Here is a 17,814-nt window from a genome sequence, read left to right as displayed (position 1 = left end):
ATTTGCCTTGGAGGTCCATGATTAATAACCTATGGTTCCCAGTTAAATACGTAGCTGAAATATTGGGCTGAAGGTCTTACGTATTTTTTATTATTGATAATACAAATGAGAGGTGTTTGACCATAAAGATTTGTAATGCTAAACCTAACTGAAAGTTCCTGCTGTAATTTCTTATACCTACCTTTGAATTGATTTTTTTAAAAAAATAAATAACCTTTATCTTTTCTCTCCCTTAGTGCATAGTTGGATATTCACCTTAATCATTAAAGGTTGTTTAAATAATGTATCCTCAGGCCTAAAATGTCTGCTTTCTGGGCACAGGTTTACATCACTTCTGATAAAACAACCTTTAGAGAAGGTCAAGGCTACAGTTTTACTTCATAAATAATAAGTCTCACTTAGATATGCCTAGGTTAATTCCTTTTGTAAAATATCCTTAATTTTTCTGTTTCTGCTATTGCTTGAAAGGTTTTGTGAGCTAAACTGAATGTAGTTGACTTTTTGGAAATGAAGTTGTTAAAGTTAAAAACTAAGTATTGGTTGTCATGGAATTTGATTAATATTATGGCTTATTGAGGAGTTCGTTTTGGTGCATTCAAAAATCTGACCCTTTGAGAACCATTGAAATGGTGTATACCTTTCAGATGAGGACCATCACCAAAGGTGAACACATACAGCAGCCTTGGAGGGAGGGAAAGAGAGAATCAAGAATGACAGGAAAGGCTGTGCAAGTTTTAAAGTAGATGGCCAAGAGATGGCCTGTGCGCATTATTAATGTAGCAACCAGAAATCAGTACCAGACGTGAGGAGTATCCTGTCTGGAGGACTTGTTTTGGTAATGGACTTTTTATGTTAAAAGACATTCTTGCCTAAACCAACCTTTAAGGACCAGTGAATTCAGCAAAGAAGATAGAACAGTGTATGCTACCCAGAGGAGTGTGGATGATCTGGGGTGAAGGGAAGAATTTCTTCATAGGAAAGAGGTTAGATTTAGCCTGCCTTTTTAGAGTTCTTACTAAATGGCTTAGGATGTACCAAGTGCCTAGCTTTTACCTAGTTTTAAATTATGGTGGCATTTCTGTGTTTCTGGCAATTGGCGATTTAATTTTAGCTCTGTTCTGAAGCAACACTTAAGTATTTTTAATTCATATGTGCGCATCCGCTCTCTCTCTCTCTATATATATATATAATTACAGCAGCCTTTTGATGTAGTTAATATAATTAACTGAAGTTTAGAGAAATTGAGCTAGGATCATGTAATTATTAAATGTTAGAGCCAAAACCATGTGGGTTTTTGACTTCTAGTCCAATAAGGATTTCAGCTTACTTCATAAGAAACTTTAACATTGCTAACCTGGTGTAGCTGGTACCATTTTCAGCTTGAGGTGAAAGCTGCACAGTCTGTATCAAAGCTGTAGATGGTCTGCTAAAGTCACTCTGCCCCCACCCATTGCTATTACTTTACTTTCTTGCCTGCTGTAGAATTTAGACCTGTATCTGTAGTTACCTGTTAGCACGCCATGGGATGTGGCTGGCAGTGTATTGAAGCTTAGATCAGTATTTTATTTTATTTATTTTTTATTTTTTAAAGATTATATTTGACAGAGATCACAAGTAGGCAGAGAGGCAGGCAGAGAGAGGAGGAAGCAGGCTCCCTGCTGAGCAGAGAGGCTGATGCGGGGCTCGATCCCAGGACCCTGAGACCATGACCGGAGCCAAAGGCAGAGGCTTTAACTCACTTGAGCCATCCAGGCGCCCCAGTATTTTAATTTCTTGGCTGCAGATAGGTATTTCACTAGTTATTTCCTTAGAATGAATTTTTCCTGAAATTTCTTATGTGTTATGAAAAAAAGCAAGATAAATAATAACAGACTAGGTCTACAACTCTGCGTAAATAAGGTGACTGTATTGACTGGGAATAAACTGCACATGTGTGCAGTTAAATTGTCATATTGAGCTCCATTTTTTTAAATGTATAAAATACACATTCACTTTCAAGTGGGCACTACGAGATCTCAAATGATCCAGAGTGCAAGTGTTACGTGATCACAGAGTCCTCACTTAATTAGGCATTTAGCACACTTGCATTGACAACTACGCTAAGGTTAACTAGTGAAATAATTCAGATTTTGAAAAAACTTCTATTTTGACAGTTTGTTGCATATTCTAAGGACCCAGACATAAGGCTTGGTGGCCCGTCTTCTTGTTTTTCCTGGTTTATGACTTTCGGCTTTGTGGAATACGGCTGAGATGAAAGGATTTCTTGACGATGCAAACTACTCCATTGGCCTGTTGGATGAAGGAACAAACCTTGGAAATGTTATTGATAACTATGTTTATGAACATACCCTGGTAAGTGCCATATCATATTTCTCAGATACAGTGTTTATAAATTTCTGAATTCTAAAACATTGCTCTATTTCCAAGATGTTAGTCTGATAAAAGTACTTTTTCAGATGTTAACTTATTCAAGTTGTCTAAATTTTATGCCCCCACTTCCTTTGAGTAGTGATGAGGTTTTCTTTCTAGCCCACATTAAAACAAAGGCTTCCTTATAGCTCTTTCTCTGCTCTGCCTTTTAGCACCCAACTCTTGTATGTTCTGGTTTTTTGTTATGTTGCTGTCCTCCTAGTCACTAATTGGCTTCTTAATTATTTCCCTCAACTATATGCTTGAATAGATAATGATTTATATTTCAGATAATCTTGGTTGTATGTTGGATGAGAATTTGATGACTTACACAGAATGTTTACTCTCTACTACACCAAGTGTCCGCTTCTACAGACTCCTATTCATTGTTACTTAAGATTATTTTTGTTTTGTATTTAGTGATAGAATTATCTTTATGGCCTTACTGATAAAATTTGTTTCTTTGTTGGGGCTAATTTCCCATATTCCTCAAACTTGTTGAATTGTTTTCGTGTTACTGGTATTCGGTCATAGAATACCAAAAATCTTCTTCACCTTTATAGATGTGCTCAAATCTCCCCACATTTCTGCAAAATCCCGTTCTCTTTCTACTGCCATCAAAATTTGGGGGGGGGTGACACTTGCCATACTGTTCAGTGTGTTGTATAACCAAACCATTTTCTCTCCTGTCACTAGAGAACCTCCTAGTGGAAGTAATACTGAGCTCTCTTTTATCTAATTTTTGCAACATTCTTTGTGGGCCAGATAATGATCTTTGAAATATTCCTTTCATTCATTCTTGTCCCACAATCTTGAATTATCCAACATTCAGTACCATTTAGTAAGGGTTGGTCTGAAATCCTGTGCTCTCCTAGCATTGTCATCTAATTCTACGGCTCAAAAGTGATTACAACTGAACATCTTGTGGGTTGTTTTTAAGTCCCATTTCTCTTGCTGGTAGCCACAATGGCCGCCGCCTCCTCCTCCTCCTCTTCTTCTTTTTTTATTTTTTTGGGGGGGGGTATTAAAGTGAAAATAAGTTTTGTGTCTCTAAAATATTAGGAATGGCATATCTTGAAAGGATGGAGTAACTTGAGTATAGCTATCCCCTATCTGCCATGCAAAAACCATGATTTCCAATCCTGTTTCCTGGTCAGTATGTTCCAATAGTGTACATTTTCAAGTGTGTATTAAAGAATTGAAAGCAGTAATACGGTCTTCATAGCCTTTCAAACAATATTTAGGTGTTGTGTCTTATAAATAAGATTATTGTCTGCCATCCAGCATTGATTGACTTCTACTTTGCCTGACATATTAACAATCCTTTGACCCCTAGAGTAACCCTGATAAAATCATTACTGATCTCCCCAGATCCCTAATAAAAATCTGTTTTTAATTTTGAGGGAAGAGTATCCTTACTCAGATTTATTGGACATTCAGTGTGCTTCTGTATTTTTTAAATAAAATTTTGTCATTCTCTTTGTCTTCTCTACCAACTTTGTCTCCTTAAACATTGTTTAAGTTGTGTTGCTTTGTTGTTTGCTGTTAGGTACAATTTATAATGGAGATATATAACATTCCTGATTCTACTCACTGTAATAGGAAATTAGATCCTGAACTACCAAAGTGAATACTTTGAACAGCTTAGCAAAGCATGGAAGGAAACGTGGTTTCTTCCTCCTCTAGTCCCCCCAAATGGAGGCAGTTATAAAGTTGCAAGTCCCTATAATTGATAATGTTTTTAAAAAAGCAAAGCAAAGAATATTTTACATGCCAGCTTATTAGCACAGCAAAAAGTCAGGTTTAAAAAGAAAGGTGTTTGGATTTTCCTGTGTTTGCTGAATCTATCTTAATGGCTCTTAAATGTGGGAGTGTATGTAAGTGTGTATCTTGGCTCATTTGTGGAGGAAAAAGGGAGTTCTTTACTACTTATGGTACTTTATTTTCAATAGTTCTTTGATTTTTTTTTTTTTTCTTATTTTCACAATCACAACAGACAGGGAAAAATGCATTTTTTGTGGGAGATCTTGGAAAGATTGTGAAGAAACACAGTCAGTGGCAGAACATAGTGGCTCAGATCAAGCCATTCTACACAGTAAAGTGCAACTCCACTCCAGCTGTACTTGAGATTTTGGCAGCTCTTGGAACTGGATTTGCTTGCTCCAGTAAAGTAAGTATTTTTCATTATTTTGTCACTGAGATGCAACATTTTAGAACTCACTTTAACTTAGTTAGAAAAATTGCAAGGAAGTTTCACCTGCGGATGTTTTTAAGTTCTTGTGTAAATTCGCAGCCTAATGGAAATGTACAGACTTTTCAGGTGTACCAATGAAAGGAAAGTTTCAGTGAGATGAGACTTTAAAAAGCCTTTTTTTTTTTTAATCTTTAATCAAGAACTTTTTGTTCCTCATTCTTAGGCTGGAGCTAGCTAGACTGTTTACTTCTGATGAAAGCAAAATAATTCTAAACAATGAGATTTCTCTGATGGTAGTTATACCTTTTTGAAGGATTTTAACAAAGATAGTATAAAGTAGTAATTAAATGAAAAGTAATAGAAATGTTGCCTTTTAGATGACACTTTAAAATGTGTTTTTATAGACTGAAATGGCTTTAGTGCAAGAATTGGGTGTGTCTCCCGAAAACATCATTTATATAAGTCCTTGCAAACAAGTGTCTCAAATAAAGTACGCAGCAAAGATTGGAGTGAATATCATGACATGTGACAATGAAGTTGAGTTGAAGAAAATCGCACGTAATCACCCAAATGCCAAGTAAGTGTAAAACCAAGTACATGGGAATATTACCTTATGGCCTAGGGTTTGGGTTTGTCTTTGGCCTGGGAAAAGGACATTTATGTAGAGCAGTGCTATGTATTTTAATTATTTTTTTAAATTTATTTAAAGTTATGTTATGGAAGATGCTACTAGCATTTTATTGGTGCCCACTTCTGGGTCCTTCTTGTAGAGCTGGGATGAGATAAGGCAGTTTGGAATAGGAATTTATAATCTTTAATTCAAGCAAGAAAATGTGGTTGTTGGAATAATAAAATGAGGGCCACAGATGTATTTTCATAGTCACATCAACCCTACCAGTAGTTATTTGTCATGTTGGGAACAGGATTGTCAGCTTTTTTTCCTGGTTGGCTGGGAGTTTAATCTGCCTTTGGCTGTAGTTCCTAAATGTTTGTCTTTAGTGACAGTGTCTTAGGAACCTAGACTGTAGATGCAGGTGTTTCTTAAGACCCACTCTTCTCTTTGAATAGGAAGTTTAATATATATTTTTTAACTTGTAACTGCATGTATTCGAAGATTTTTTTTTTTTAATTAAAAAGTTTACTTTTTAAAAGCAAAAAGGCAGATTTAATGTTGTCATGAACTGGTATGTCAAGATTTTAGGATCTACTAAAATTATATTAGTACAAAATTGCTAGCTTTTATAGGGTTATTATGTGTGGTCCTGAAAGTATGTATGTATCATATCCATATTTTCCTTGTACATTTATAATTTTCTTACCAACTTTGATGGTATTGTTAGGTGTCCTGACAGGATTGATTGCCCTAAAACCCTTTATTTGGATAAGGCCTTTGGGTGGAAATTTTAGTGAACCACTTATCTCTAGAAAAATCTTTCTGTTCTGTGATCTTCTGAAGATAAGCCCTGAGCTGGGGTTACTGTACTAACTGTAAAGTGGATGGTGCATTCTTAATAGAGCTGATTCTGCACAAAGGAAGAATAATTTGCTTCTATGAGACTTAACCCCTTCTGATCAGCAGTCATTCATCAGGACTTCCTTGGGAAAACAGTTTTCCAAACAGCATTTGCATATTAGTGGGTTTTAGTGGTTGGTAATTACTTGAGTATCTCCTGAGACAGTCTCATTTTGTCTTGGTTGTCATAATTTGAAAGAAAATACCAAGTAGATTTCAATCAGTATCTAAAAGGCTACTGTTTAGACACAGTAAATAACTCCAAATTTGCCAGTTTTTTTGTAAGATGGAAGAGATTAATGGGAATTTTCAAAATAAGTGGTAGAAGGTTAACCAGCTGGAACAGTTTAGGAAACTTGAAACATGTAAAAGCCCTGATAACTCTTAATTGAAAGACAGTGATGGCATTGCTATTCAATTTAGTCTTTCTAGGTGGTTTTATGGACTGATGGACTTCATTTGAAAGTAATGTCGTCTTTCATTACAGTGCCCACTGACTCTTGCTGCTACAACAGAGTCTTAACTTCCTGCATTTTCCAAATTCCCGTCCTTGTAAGCTTCATGCTTTAGGCCCTAATGGCTAGTTTTTTCTCTATACAGGATTGTTTTTCATTAGGTTCACTTGATTCAACCGTCGCTGGATTTGGGAGCACTGGCAACATAATCAACATACTTCCTACAACTTCAGGCTTCACATGTGCTGATGATGATGTAAACCAACTCTGCCCCAATCATCTTCCCCTTCTCTTAGGGTCTTACTACATATTGCAACAGAAGATAATATTGGAGGCGAAGAGGGTAACATGAAGTTTGGCACTACCCTGAAGAACTGTAGGCATCTCTTGGAATGTGCTAAGGAACTTGATGTCCAAATTACTGGTGTTAAGTGAGTATTTCGTTTGAAACTTCATTTTATGGTGATAAGTCTTTGTTTTTCTGATGATCTTTTAACACTTCATTTGTATGAAGTCTGATAGATTGAACTTTCAGTTTAATATATATTATTTTAGTCTAGGAAGGACAAATACGTTTTATCCTTAATATAATTTTATACAGACACATCTCCCTTCGCTATTTAAGAGATAAAATAGTAAATAAAAATTCAGTTTGGTTAGTAGTATAAAACCCCTCCTTTTAAATTGGAGGGAGAGGATGTACTAGAATTCGAATGAATACCAGAATGACATTCATCTGAGTTGTCTTTTTTTTTTTTTTTAACCACATCTTTTAAATTGTATTCCTTCTCTTTTTAATCCCCTGGGCATGCCAGTAAAACATTCTATTACATTCTTGATATTTACATGTGCAGAAATGGATACTCAGAGATTTAATGATTTGATTATAGCCTCAGAACTATGATCTGAGGGGCGCCTGGGTGGCTCAGTGGTTAAGGCCTCTGCCTTCGGCTCAGGTCATGATCCCAGGGTCCTGGGGTCGAGCCTCATATCGGGCTGTCTGCTCAGCGGGGGGCCTGCTTCCTCCTCTCTCTCTGCCTGCCTCTCTGCCTACTTGTGATCTGTCTGTCAAATAAATAAAAATTAAAAAAAAAAAAAAAGAACTATGATCTGAGTCAAATTTGGAACACAGAGCTCCACAATTTTTGAGATGCCAGTCCACTGCTAATATTACTGCAGTACTAGATCTTGCTTTTTAAATTATTCAAAAAGATGGATAAAGAATTACCCCTGATAAGTTTAATTCTGTCTTAGGTGACAGATACTGACAAGTATTTGAGAGTTTTCATATTTCTATTTTTAAAGTTAATATACAGTAAAATTGACTTTTTCATATAAATTTAACAGATTTGTTTAACGATTGCCACAGTCAGGATACAGAACTGTATTTCAATTAAATTTTAATTTTCTGTTCTGAATCTCTGATAAGTATCTCTCAAGTAATACTAACAAGTGTTAGTAACACTCAGCTGAATTAATGTTCATTTGTATTTCACAGTAGACAGTAGACATTTTTATTTTGTCAGATGAAGTTGTACATTCAAATTAAAGATTTTTATAATCTAATTATATTGTTGGCGTTTGTTACTTTACTATGCATAAAAGCATGTGCTTGTGTGATAGTTATAAAGCCTGTCTAATAACTCATTAAAAATTCTTTAAGAAGTTACAGTATTAACTCCAACATTGTCTTTTCTGAAATCCTGTATTATAACTTGGATACTTAGGGGCTTGTGCCTCCCAATTCTTTAAATATTTGATAAGATTACTGTGAATACTGTGTCAGTATGGTGAATGAGAACTGAAAAGAATGATAGGAAGGGCTTCTAAAATTTACTGTTGCCTTAAATTTATTAATCTCTTTCTTCCAGATTTCATGTTTCAAGTGCTTGCAAAGAATCTCAAGTATATGTACATGCTCTGTCTGATGCTCGATGTGTGTTTGACATGGCTGTAAGTTTTTTCCTTAAATCATTTCGATATTTTTAGCCAGGATCTTATTTTTGCTTTTTTCTTCATTTTTTTCTCTTCAGTGATTTATCCATTTATTTGAGAGAGAGAACGTGTGTGCACAAATGCACATGCCTGAGAGGAAGGGGGGGGATAAGCAGACCATGCAGCAAGAGTTCCATACAGTCTTATTTTTTAAAAGTAGGTAAAGGGATGAAAATAGTAATTTACTTGCATATGTCTGCAAGACAGTACAGACATCATCAGGAAGACAGTATATACATACACAACACTGAATAAATCTGTTTCTGTTGGTAGAGACCAAAGCCATTGCCATAAAGGATTAGTAACAGTTACTATTTACCTCCTTGGGAAGGGGTTTTTTAAAATGTTACTGTAGCCATAACAATTTGGATAAGCATTTAAAATATTTTTTTCCATCTCTAGGGAGAATTTGGCTTCACGATGAACATGTTAGATATTGGCGGAGGCTTCACAGGAACTGAATTTCAGTTGGAAGAGGTAAATTTCAGCGGATGGATATACAGGAGTAATCTCATTACTTTGCTACTTAACTAGTAGATGTAGATGAGGGTGTATTTTTAAATTTATTATTTATTTTTTAATTTTTTAAAAGATTTTATTTATTTGACAGAGAGAAAGATAACAGGTAGGCAGAGAGGTAGGCAGAGAGAGAGGCTGAAGCAGGCTGCATCCTGAGACGGGATCCCAATGCGGGGCTCAATCCCAGGACCCTGAGATCATGAGCTGAGCCGGAGGCAGAGGCTTTAACCCACTGAGCCACCCAGGCACCCCATAGACAAGGGTTTAACAATTGCAAGAGATAAACCTATAAGAAACATCTGTTTAAAATTTGATTCCAAGAAGATGAAGAGGCAGTGAGAAGACCTAGCTAACTTTGAAAAGCTTAATAAAATTCAATGAAGTCTATAGCATAACTTACACAAGTCTGTATTCAGTTGTTTCTGTTCTAATGGAGTACTAGATGGTACATATGAATTTATAGTTTGGACAGTTTAAGCTGTTTTATCTAATGACCATTACTACTCACCTTTCTGCTGTCCTTTCCATCCCTCGTTCTGTAATATCTAGAAACTGATTGGATGATTTGCTCTTTCATTGCTAGTGTTAAGGAGTATAGAAACATAATTTTAAACAATCACCAGTAGCTGTTTGCCATGGGAATTACAAAATTTTTAAAAATTAATGCCATTCTGAAAATGTAAACTTAGAGGTCTCAAAGCCTGCTTAATTGCTTGAAGATAATTGCTAAATAGCTAAGCTTTCTGGTCTGTAATTGGAACTACTTTGGTTTTAAGTTGTCTAGGAAGCCAGTCAGTCTCTTAATGTGAATTATCTAATTCAGTATTGAAATCATAATGGGTTTAAAATTCATAGGTTAATCATGTTATCAGCCCTTTGTTGGATGTCTACTTTCCTGAAGGATCTGGCATTAAGATAATCTCAGAACCTGGAAGCTACTATGTGTCTTCTGCATTTACACTTGCAGTTAATATCATTGCAAAGAAAGTTGTTGAGAATGATAAATTTTCCTCTGGAGGTAAGTTACAAAGTGTATTAATTTTGTTTCTGTTAGATAAATTCATCTTCAAACTAATTGAAACTGTCTGATACTAGTCAAGTATAAAATACTGTTGGACATGGACATTTATGGATCATGAGGTTGTGGGTGATCTTCAATCAGCTCTAAGCAGCTAGGGAGCTTTTTTAAATGCCCTAGTGAAATTATCACTCCATAAGACTGCTAAAATCTAATTCTTGGTTCTGATGTTTAGATATGCATTTTTATTTATTATTATTATTTTTTAAAATAATAAATAAATAGATAGATAGATAATAAAAACTGGTGGGGGGGCATCTTAAGCACTCCTTGCCCAGTGCAGAGCCTGAGGCAGGGCTCAATCTCGTGACCTTGAGCCACCCAGATTCCCCTAGTTAGTCATGTTGTAGATAAACTTCCCCCAGGTGACTGATTGTCCTATCTTGTTAAGAGCCAGTGTTTTATTATAACGTCTTTCATTATGTTCCTCTTCGTCAGATGGGTCACAGGGAGGATCTGCTTTATATTTTTTTACATAACAAGGGCCAGCTGAGTCTAAATCGGTCTCTAGTCAAACCAACAGAGACACTAGACAGTCTCTCTTGCTGACAAATACCACTTTAAAAAAATGTAGAAAGTACTCTTCTGCATTAAGATTTTTCCTATAGTTTTTTTTTCCCCCTTAAGTTAGCGGAAGAATAAATTTTTTTTCCTGAGTTTTTAAAATATCTCAAAGTTGAAGAGCTGCAGTAAGAATAGAAGGGACTTCCCATTTTGATCACCCGGTTAAGGTGGTATCAGGTGGCTTTCTTCAATATGAAGTGGAAAGATAGTTTGTAAATAACCAAAACTTGTGGTACTTTACCCAATTGGTTTTAATAACATCAGTGAATTTCTTACTCTTATTTAATCTCAGAGTTTTCCCTTCTATTTATTTATAGTAGTTTAGACTCCTAGATACTTATTCAGCAGATGATGTAATCGATTATTTTTATTTGCTGTCGAAAATTGGGGTCCTTTTGACATGTCCTCATCATTCCCCGAGTGCTTTTTACTTCATGGTACATCCAGATGTTCCAGGTTCTTTACCTGCCTCAGTCCAAGAATTGGTGATTTTTTCCAAGGAACCTCTAGTTCATTTTAATGGAGAGTGGTATTTTAAAAACCAAGAAAGGAGTGAGTATTGGTTGTATTCACTACTACTGACGGATCATTTCATCTGGGCTTTCTCACTGAACAGAACCAGAAAATGTGTGTGTGTGTGTGTGCGCGCGCGCGCATATATACACACAGAGACACATAGCAGACCTAAGTGTATATCATCAAAAGCTGTGCATGTAGTATATTACATGGTGCTGTTTTTCTGCTTACATATTGCAACTCCCTTAACCAACGGTGAAAAATTAGCTACCATTATCCAACACATACACATATTTGCTGAAGTATGGCAGACGCAGAAGGTGTTCCAGAATAGCTAACTCATAACCACCACAAACAGCCAAATCACTGAACCTGAGTTTTGCTATCCATTTCGGGTTGGTTTTTGATAAAAGATTATACTCCCTAAGTAAAAACTTAAGTATATAATTGGACAAATTAATAGAAAGCATATACTGACATCACTATAAAAACAAATGTCATATCAAATTTTTTTCTTCCTAGGTTTGTTCCTTTGCCAGACGGTCACTATTGTGATGGTTTTTGCGTCATTGAGTAGTTTGGGTTGCCCTCAAACTTCATTTAAATGGAATCATCTAGCATGTATTTTAGGATAGATCAATATAATGCCTGATCGAACTACTTTGTTTCATGTTTATTGCTAATATTCCACTGAATAGATGATTTGTTATCTTTGCTGATGAATATTTGGTTGTTTCCAGTTGTGGGCTATTAAAAATAAAACTTATATTTTTGTGTTAAGTCTTGTGGACATTTTTTCATTGCATTGGAGAAATGACCAAGAATAGAATTGCTGGGTAACAGAGTGGATGTTATAAAAGATTACAGAGTAGTATTTTACCCTCCCACTGGTGGTGGTATATATGTGCAACTTCTGATTGTTTCCCACTTTTACTGATTTTTTTTTTTTTTTGGTCACTTTTTAATTTTATCCATTCAGTATGTGTGTGGTAGTGGAAGCTCATTGTAGTTTTAATTTGCATTTACCTGGTGACTTCCCGTGGAGCACCTTTTTCATGTATTCATTGATCATCTTCCTTTGTGAAGTATGTTTTCAGTTTTTTTAGGCTAACAGTCTTAAGGTATATCAGTATCAGGGTTTTTTTTTAAGTTAATTTAAATATTTTGGGAAATGTGAAAACCGTATTCTATAAATTTTCAGTCTGCTATGCTTTGCATAGTTTTTAACTATATTAGACATTTTTAAATGTAAATTCATCTTCATTTTTTCTGCTTTATTTCAGTAGAAAAAACCGGAAGTGATGAACCAGCCTTCATGTATTATATGAATGATGGTGTTTATGGTTCTTTTGCAAGTAAACTGTCTGAGGACTTAAATACCATTCCAGCGGTTCACAAGGCAAGTTGTATTACAAATAACAGAACTGCTTATTTGGCAGTTTATTAACTGACCTTTTTTTTTTTTAAAGGTACCTCCCAATTTTTGGAGGAATACTTTAGGATAGGGAATATTGCCCTTTTCTGAGGGTTTGCCTTCCTTAGATAGAGTTCAGAAGGAGCATCATTGCCCTTACCTCTAGGCCTGCCTTTCATAGGAATATTGAATGATCTAATGAAAAATGCTCTCAACCACCCTCAAATTCAATACTGCATGAACAGGAGTAAAAATTTAAAAAGCTTCTTTCCTCCTGACAGAAATACAAGGAAGATGAGCCTCTGTTTACAAGCAGCCTTTGGGGTCCATCCTGTGATGAGCTTGATCAAATTGTGGAAAGCTGTCTTCTTCCTGAGCTGAATGTGGGAGATTGGCTTATCTTTGATAACATGGGAGCAGATTCTCTTCATGAACCATCTGCTTTTAATGATTTTCAGAGGCCAGCTATTTACTACATGATGTCATTTAGTGATTGGTAAGGTATTGTTTTCATTTTTAAAAAGATGATTGGATATTTGATAATTCTGTAACAAATGCCTAACTTACAAGTCATAGCAAAATGCTCCTCTGTTACAGGTTATTGGAAGATTTGTTATTTTATAATCTTAATTCTTTGTCCATTCGTTTTTGTGTTAGTGTGGTCTTTGTGCTTAAACTTAGAATTACCGTTTTGTGTTTGGTTTTTTGAAAGGTATGAGATGCAAGATGCTGGAATTACTTCAGACACAATGATGAAGAACTTCTTCTTTGTGCCTTCTTGCATTCAGCTGAGCCAAGAAGATAGCTTTTCTTCTGAAGCTTAAACAGGCGTTAATGCTTCTTTAGATCTGAAGTTGCAGGTTAAGCTTGTCTGGTCTACATTCCCTGTGAAACAAATTCAAACAATCTTACTCTGTTAATTCTCTTGGAAACAAAATCTATTAGTAATAGCTATTTGGGACCAGACAAAATCAGCTCTCATCTATAATTCATTGGGGGGTAATTGGGAGATTTAGATAATGTATCCAGATTTAAACTTACCAGTTTGTCCTACCCCTTAAGCATTTAAAATAAAATATGCAACAAAATGGATGACTTAGTGGAGATGGAAGCCCATTAATTGGGTTCCCCATTAAATCGTTTACATACAAGTACACAGTTTTTATACTAAGGATTCATGTTAAAAAGTCTTGTAAAGTTAAATGTCTTTCACCCAGATATATCAAATGTCAGTGGAAGACCAGTGTGACTTCATTAGATATGTTTAGTGTATTTAGAATGTGTAAATTTGTGCTTTGAACTGTAGTTTAATAAATGTAAAATTGCATCATAGTATTTGTTGTATTTGACCTAATGTAACCCTTGTATGATTGCAATAAAATTTTGTGTAGATTTTACTGTTTTTTCAGGCTAAAACTTTGGGAAAGGGGCTAGCTAGCAAAGGTAGTTTTGAAATAGATGTGTATATGGACTGTTTTGAAGGGTTCCCCCCCCTTTATAGCCCATTTAAGTTTAGTTTGGCTCAGTACATTTTTTTCAGTTATTTAAATAGTAATTTAAGTAAAATGTTTGGTAAATCATTGTGAAGTTCAGATTCATTATGGAGAGTTGATGTGCAGTAAGCATGATGTTTAACAATTTTAACACCAAAAATGTTAATTCTGCATAAATCAATTGTAATAATTAATAGGTGTTTCTGTATAGATAGAATGCATAGAATGAATACCTTAGTAAATCTTTGAATTACAAATCTTTTGGCTGAAATGGAAGATTCTATTAGATACTTTGAATAAACCTGTTGGGGGAGGGAAATAAAATCGCAGAAAACTCTGCAGCGCACTAAAACATAAAGAAGGGCTACATCTATATCCAGAAAACTGATGCTCTTTTGCACGGAATATTATTTAAATTCAGAGTTGTAAGGGGTGGGGTGAAGCACACCTGTTCTCAATTTCTTAATTGCAGTGATTTCAGACTTTAGTAGGAGTTTGTTTTGTTTTAGTTACGCTTAGTTTCTTGTTTCCCATTTGTTCAGCTTAGTAATTTTAATTCTTTTCATACTAAAATTTTGTGACTGGGGGAAGGGAGTTAGTGTTAATGACCTGACGGTTGTCGCCAGGAGTTTGCGTTGTTCACTGCTAGTGTATTAGTAATCCTAGATCTCAGAATCACAATAGTAATAAAATAAACAACAGGGGTCATTTTTTCCTAACTTACTCTATGTTCAGATGTGGAATTTCTGTCTCCCAAGAGGAAATGTGACTTCACTTTGGTGCCAATGGACAGAAAATTCTACCTGTGCTACATAGGAGAAGTTTGGAATGCACTTAATAGCTGGTTTTTACACCTTGATTTCAAGGTGGAAAGTAATTGATCATGAATCTCTAATAAATTTCAATCTAAACCAGTAGGTGCTTAATATTTTTTGATTTGATTGATGCCCATTTGAATTTCATGGGTTCTAATAATTAAATTCAAGACCCTAATCCATTGTCATCTGTAATTACCCTTGGACTTTACCAAGGTATAATATGGGGTTTTATGCAAAGTTACAAGCTACATGGAACTTTTAAAAACCGTAATAAAGAGGAGGAATTATTCCCAGCCTTCTTTACATGTTGTGTTTCGTGGTCCAGACATGGCAGACCTTTTAGAAGATGGTACGACTTTGAGTCCTTGGCTTGGCTATAAGCTTTGGGCTTCGTGGCATGTCAGCTCTGCCGTATTCATAGGAGAGTTGTTCTATGTCTAACAGCTCAGAGTTGCAAATTTCACATATGAATGAGATGGTAACCTTAAGAAATGTCTGTATTGTATTTGAAGACTGTTCACATAAATCTGAAGTTGAACTTATGTATTTCAATTTGGTATGCTAAAAAGTACTGAATTAATGTAATAATCCTTTTCTTTTTTTTTATAATATTGTAATCTCAGTTCAGAATTTAACTGAAAATATAAAACCCGAATGATTTCTATATAGTAAATTGAACTGTAAAGGTAATTTGTGTGTGATTCTGAATACACAAGATAAAATGTTTTTATTCCTCCTTATGTTTTACTTTGGCTTCTATCGTGAAAGAGTTAATTCTGCATATCAACTTTGTATATATTTTAACTTAAAAGCATTGTTTCGGAATCTTTTATAAAGTTAGCAAATCTGGTAAAATAATGCTGGGTATTACATATGAAAGATTTTGATAAAGTTCAGTACATGTGAGCATGAAGATCATATCTCTTTCCAGGGCCATGTTTTCTAGACCCATTAATTTTACCAGCCTCTTAAATTTTAAACTTAAGACTAAATGAAATTGATTTATATAAGTTAAGGTAGGTATTCCAAGAAATTGTGGACACTGTAACAGTCTATGCAAATACTGTGTTTAAAAAACCATGGTCCTATCTTTTTTGTCCCTTGTTGGGGACTTTGTATTTTCACACTGTAGATATTAGCAACTTGACCAACAATATAGTAAAAATACTTGCTTAGTTGGCTTTAGAGTATATGATCAGAAAAGAATTAGTAGTCTTCCGCCTTCAAGTTGTGAATAAATCCTCCAAATACTTCAATTCCTGTCTTGTCCATCCTGAAGGCAAAATAAGAGAGTGGTATATTTGCAGATTCAGGGTTTCATAATGGGAATAAACCTAACCTAGGAATAAGAAATGAAAACCAGTTCTGGTCTTCCCTGGTACTGCTGGAGGCTATTCTGTACCTACTTAATAAGCAGCTAACTCTTAAGGTGGCTGTGTTTTGATGACAAGTTACGATTTCTGGAACCTTTTACTCTGCTGGGACTGTAGTCAAATTCGAATCAAGGATAATGTGGGTTTGATTTTCTGTTCTTTTTTCACTTTTTCCTCCTAGTTCTTTGTTGCTAATCCAGGACAGGAGAGAGTATTGAAATAGGAAAGCATTTTTAGTTTTAACGAAATTCTGATAATGGATGATCATCCATTTCAGCCAGTTGAAGTTAACCTGAAAAGTAGCAGTGCCTGACATTAAACGTTACTGGGGAAATTTGTGGGTTCTACATGTATCTTAATCATAGTTGAGATCTTCACCTAGAATGGAGTATAGATAGGGGAACACAGATCAGCTCCAGGCACACTCTGTCCAGTGTTAGATGGTTGAAGGATTTGGGTTCTATCTGTTGAAAGCAAATTTCTTAAAAATGGCCGTGACTAGAAGGCTTAATTTACCTAATGTACTCGTTTTGTGCTCCTGAATTCCTTGACCTAACTACAGCTTCAAAAGCAATTCCATTGTTGAGTGGTCTTTCAAATCCTGATTCTATCATAATACTGCTTATGCCTATCAAAACCCTGTGCAGCTGATGGCCTAGTTTGAGATTGCCACTGGATCAATTTATAGAAAGCTGAAAAGTTAAGAATCTGCAATTGACAGATGATCATGCATTGCCTCCCCTCCCCCCAACGTTGTACAAGAGTGCAAAAGGAAATCTTCCAGTAATTGCAGTAAACTAGTAGGATATTACTCAGATGAAATTTAGGCCCAGGGAAATTAAAGCTTTTCCTAAATAGTGGTGCCAGACTATCTGGTGTGTGCCTGTGCCTGCAACTTTGCCACCACTCAGTTTTTAGCAGCAGTGTGTAGAAGAGGGGGCACTTGACTAAAGGTTAGGAATTTTCTCTGGATTTCATTGATTTCCATCTATCCTGTGTCTTAAATTGGTTTCTGGAGGTTTCTCCACTCTGTATTCCAAGTCTGTTTTCACTGGTGGCAACTCAGTTTCCAAGCTTAAGGGTTCAGTGTCTTATCTCTGAGACTGTCCCTCAGCATTAATTCTTCATGCCTTAAACCTACCCTCTTAAGACACTCTTCCTTACGCTTCTCGACAGAAATGAAGCAAGAGTATTTTTCAAGCTTGACTTTTCTCCGAATTCTACAAGGATGCAACAACTTGCGGGGGGGGGGGCACTTTTTTGGTTCCCCAAAGAAAAGAAATCATTTATTAAAGATGTACGAATGTTGCCTTCATGTTGCCTGGATAAGAACTGGGTTTAGAGTTAGACTGAAGGGGTAGGGCATTGGAGCAGAACGTGAGAAGTTCACATTGAGAAGGAAAATATCCCAAGTAACATGATGTTCTGTCCCTTCCCTTTTATGTACAGTGTTGCTATTTTGCTAATTGTTGC

At 35.6% G+C, this 17,814-nt stretch overlaps 1 protein-coding gene across 4 annotated transcripts in view; it reads left to right on the top strand.

The window, feature by feature from the left end:
- The window catches only part of AZIN1 (antizyme inhibitor 1), a 31,091-nt gene extending 15,383 nt beyond the window's left edge, over positions 1–15,708 (top strand). For 3 of the 4 annotated variants that reach the window (XM_059394960.1, XM_059394961.1, XM_059394962.1), the window contains 10 exons: positions 2,154–2,352; positions 4,406–4,579; positions 5,008–5,180; positions 6,868–7,002; positions 8,443–8,524; positions 8,969–9,043; positions 9,941–10,103; positions 12,527–12,642; positions 12,939–13,153; positions 13,370–15,708. In XM_059394960.1, coding sequence (XP_059250943.1) covers positions 2,251–2,352; positions 4,406–4,579; positions 5,008–5,180; positions 6,868–7,002; positions 8,443–8,524; positions 8,969–9,043; positions 9,941–10,103; positions 12,527–12,642; positions 12,939–13,153; positions 13,370–13,481 — 1,347 coding nt within the window. In that variant the 5' untranslated portion in view covers positions 2,154–2,250 and the 3' untranslated portion in view covers positions 13,482–15,708. The remainder of the gene's footprint in view (positions 1–2,153; positions 2,353–4,405; positions 4,580–5,007; positions 5,181–6,867; positions 7,003–8,442; positions 8,525–8,968; positions 9,044–9,940; positions 10,104–12,526; positions 12,643–12,938; positions 13,154–13,369) is intronic. The other variant, XM_059394963.1, reaches the window with a different exon arrangement.
- The last annotated feature ends 2,106 nt before the right edge of the window (positions 15,709–17,814 follow it).

This window comes from Mustela nigripes, chromosome 3, assembly GCF_022355385.1.
Source record: "Mustela nigripes isolate SB6536 chromosome 3, MUSNIG.SB6536, whole genome shotgun sequence".
Classification (NCBI taxonomy): domain Eukaryota; kingdom Metazoa; phylum Chordata; class Mammalia; order Carnivora; family Mustelidae; genus Mustela; species Mustela nigripes.
This window is presented reverse-complemented; position numbering and strand designations above follow the sequence as displayed.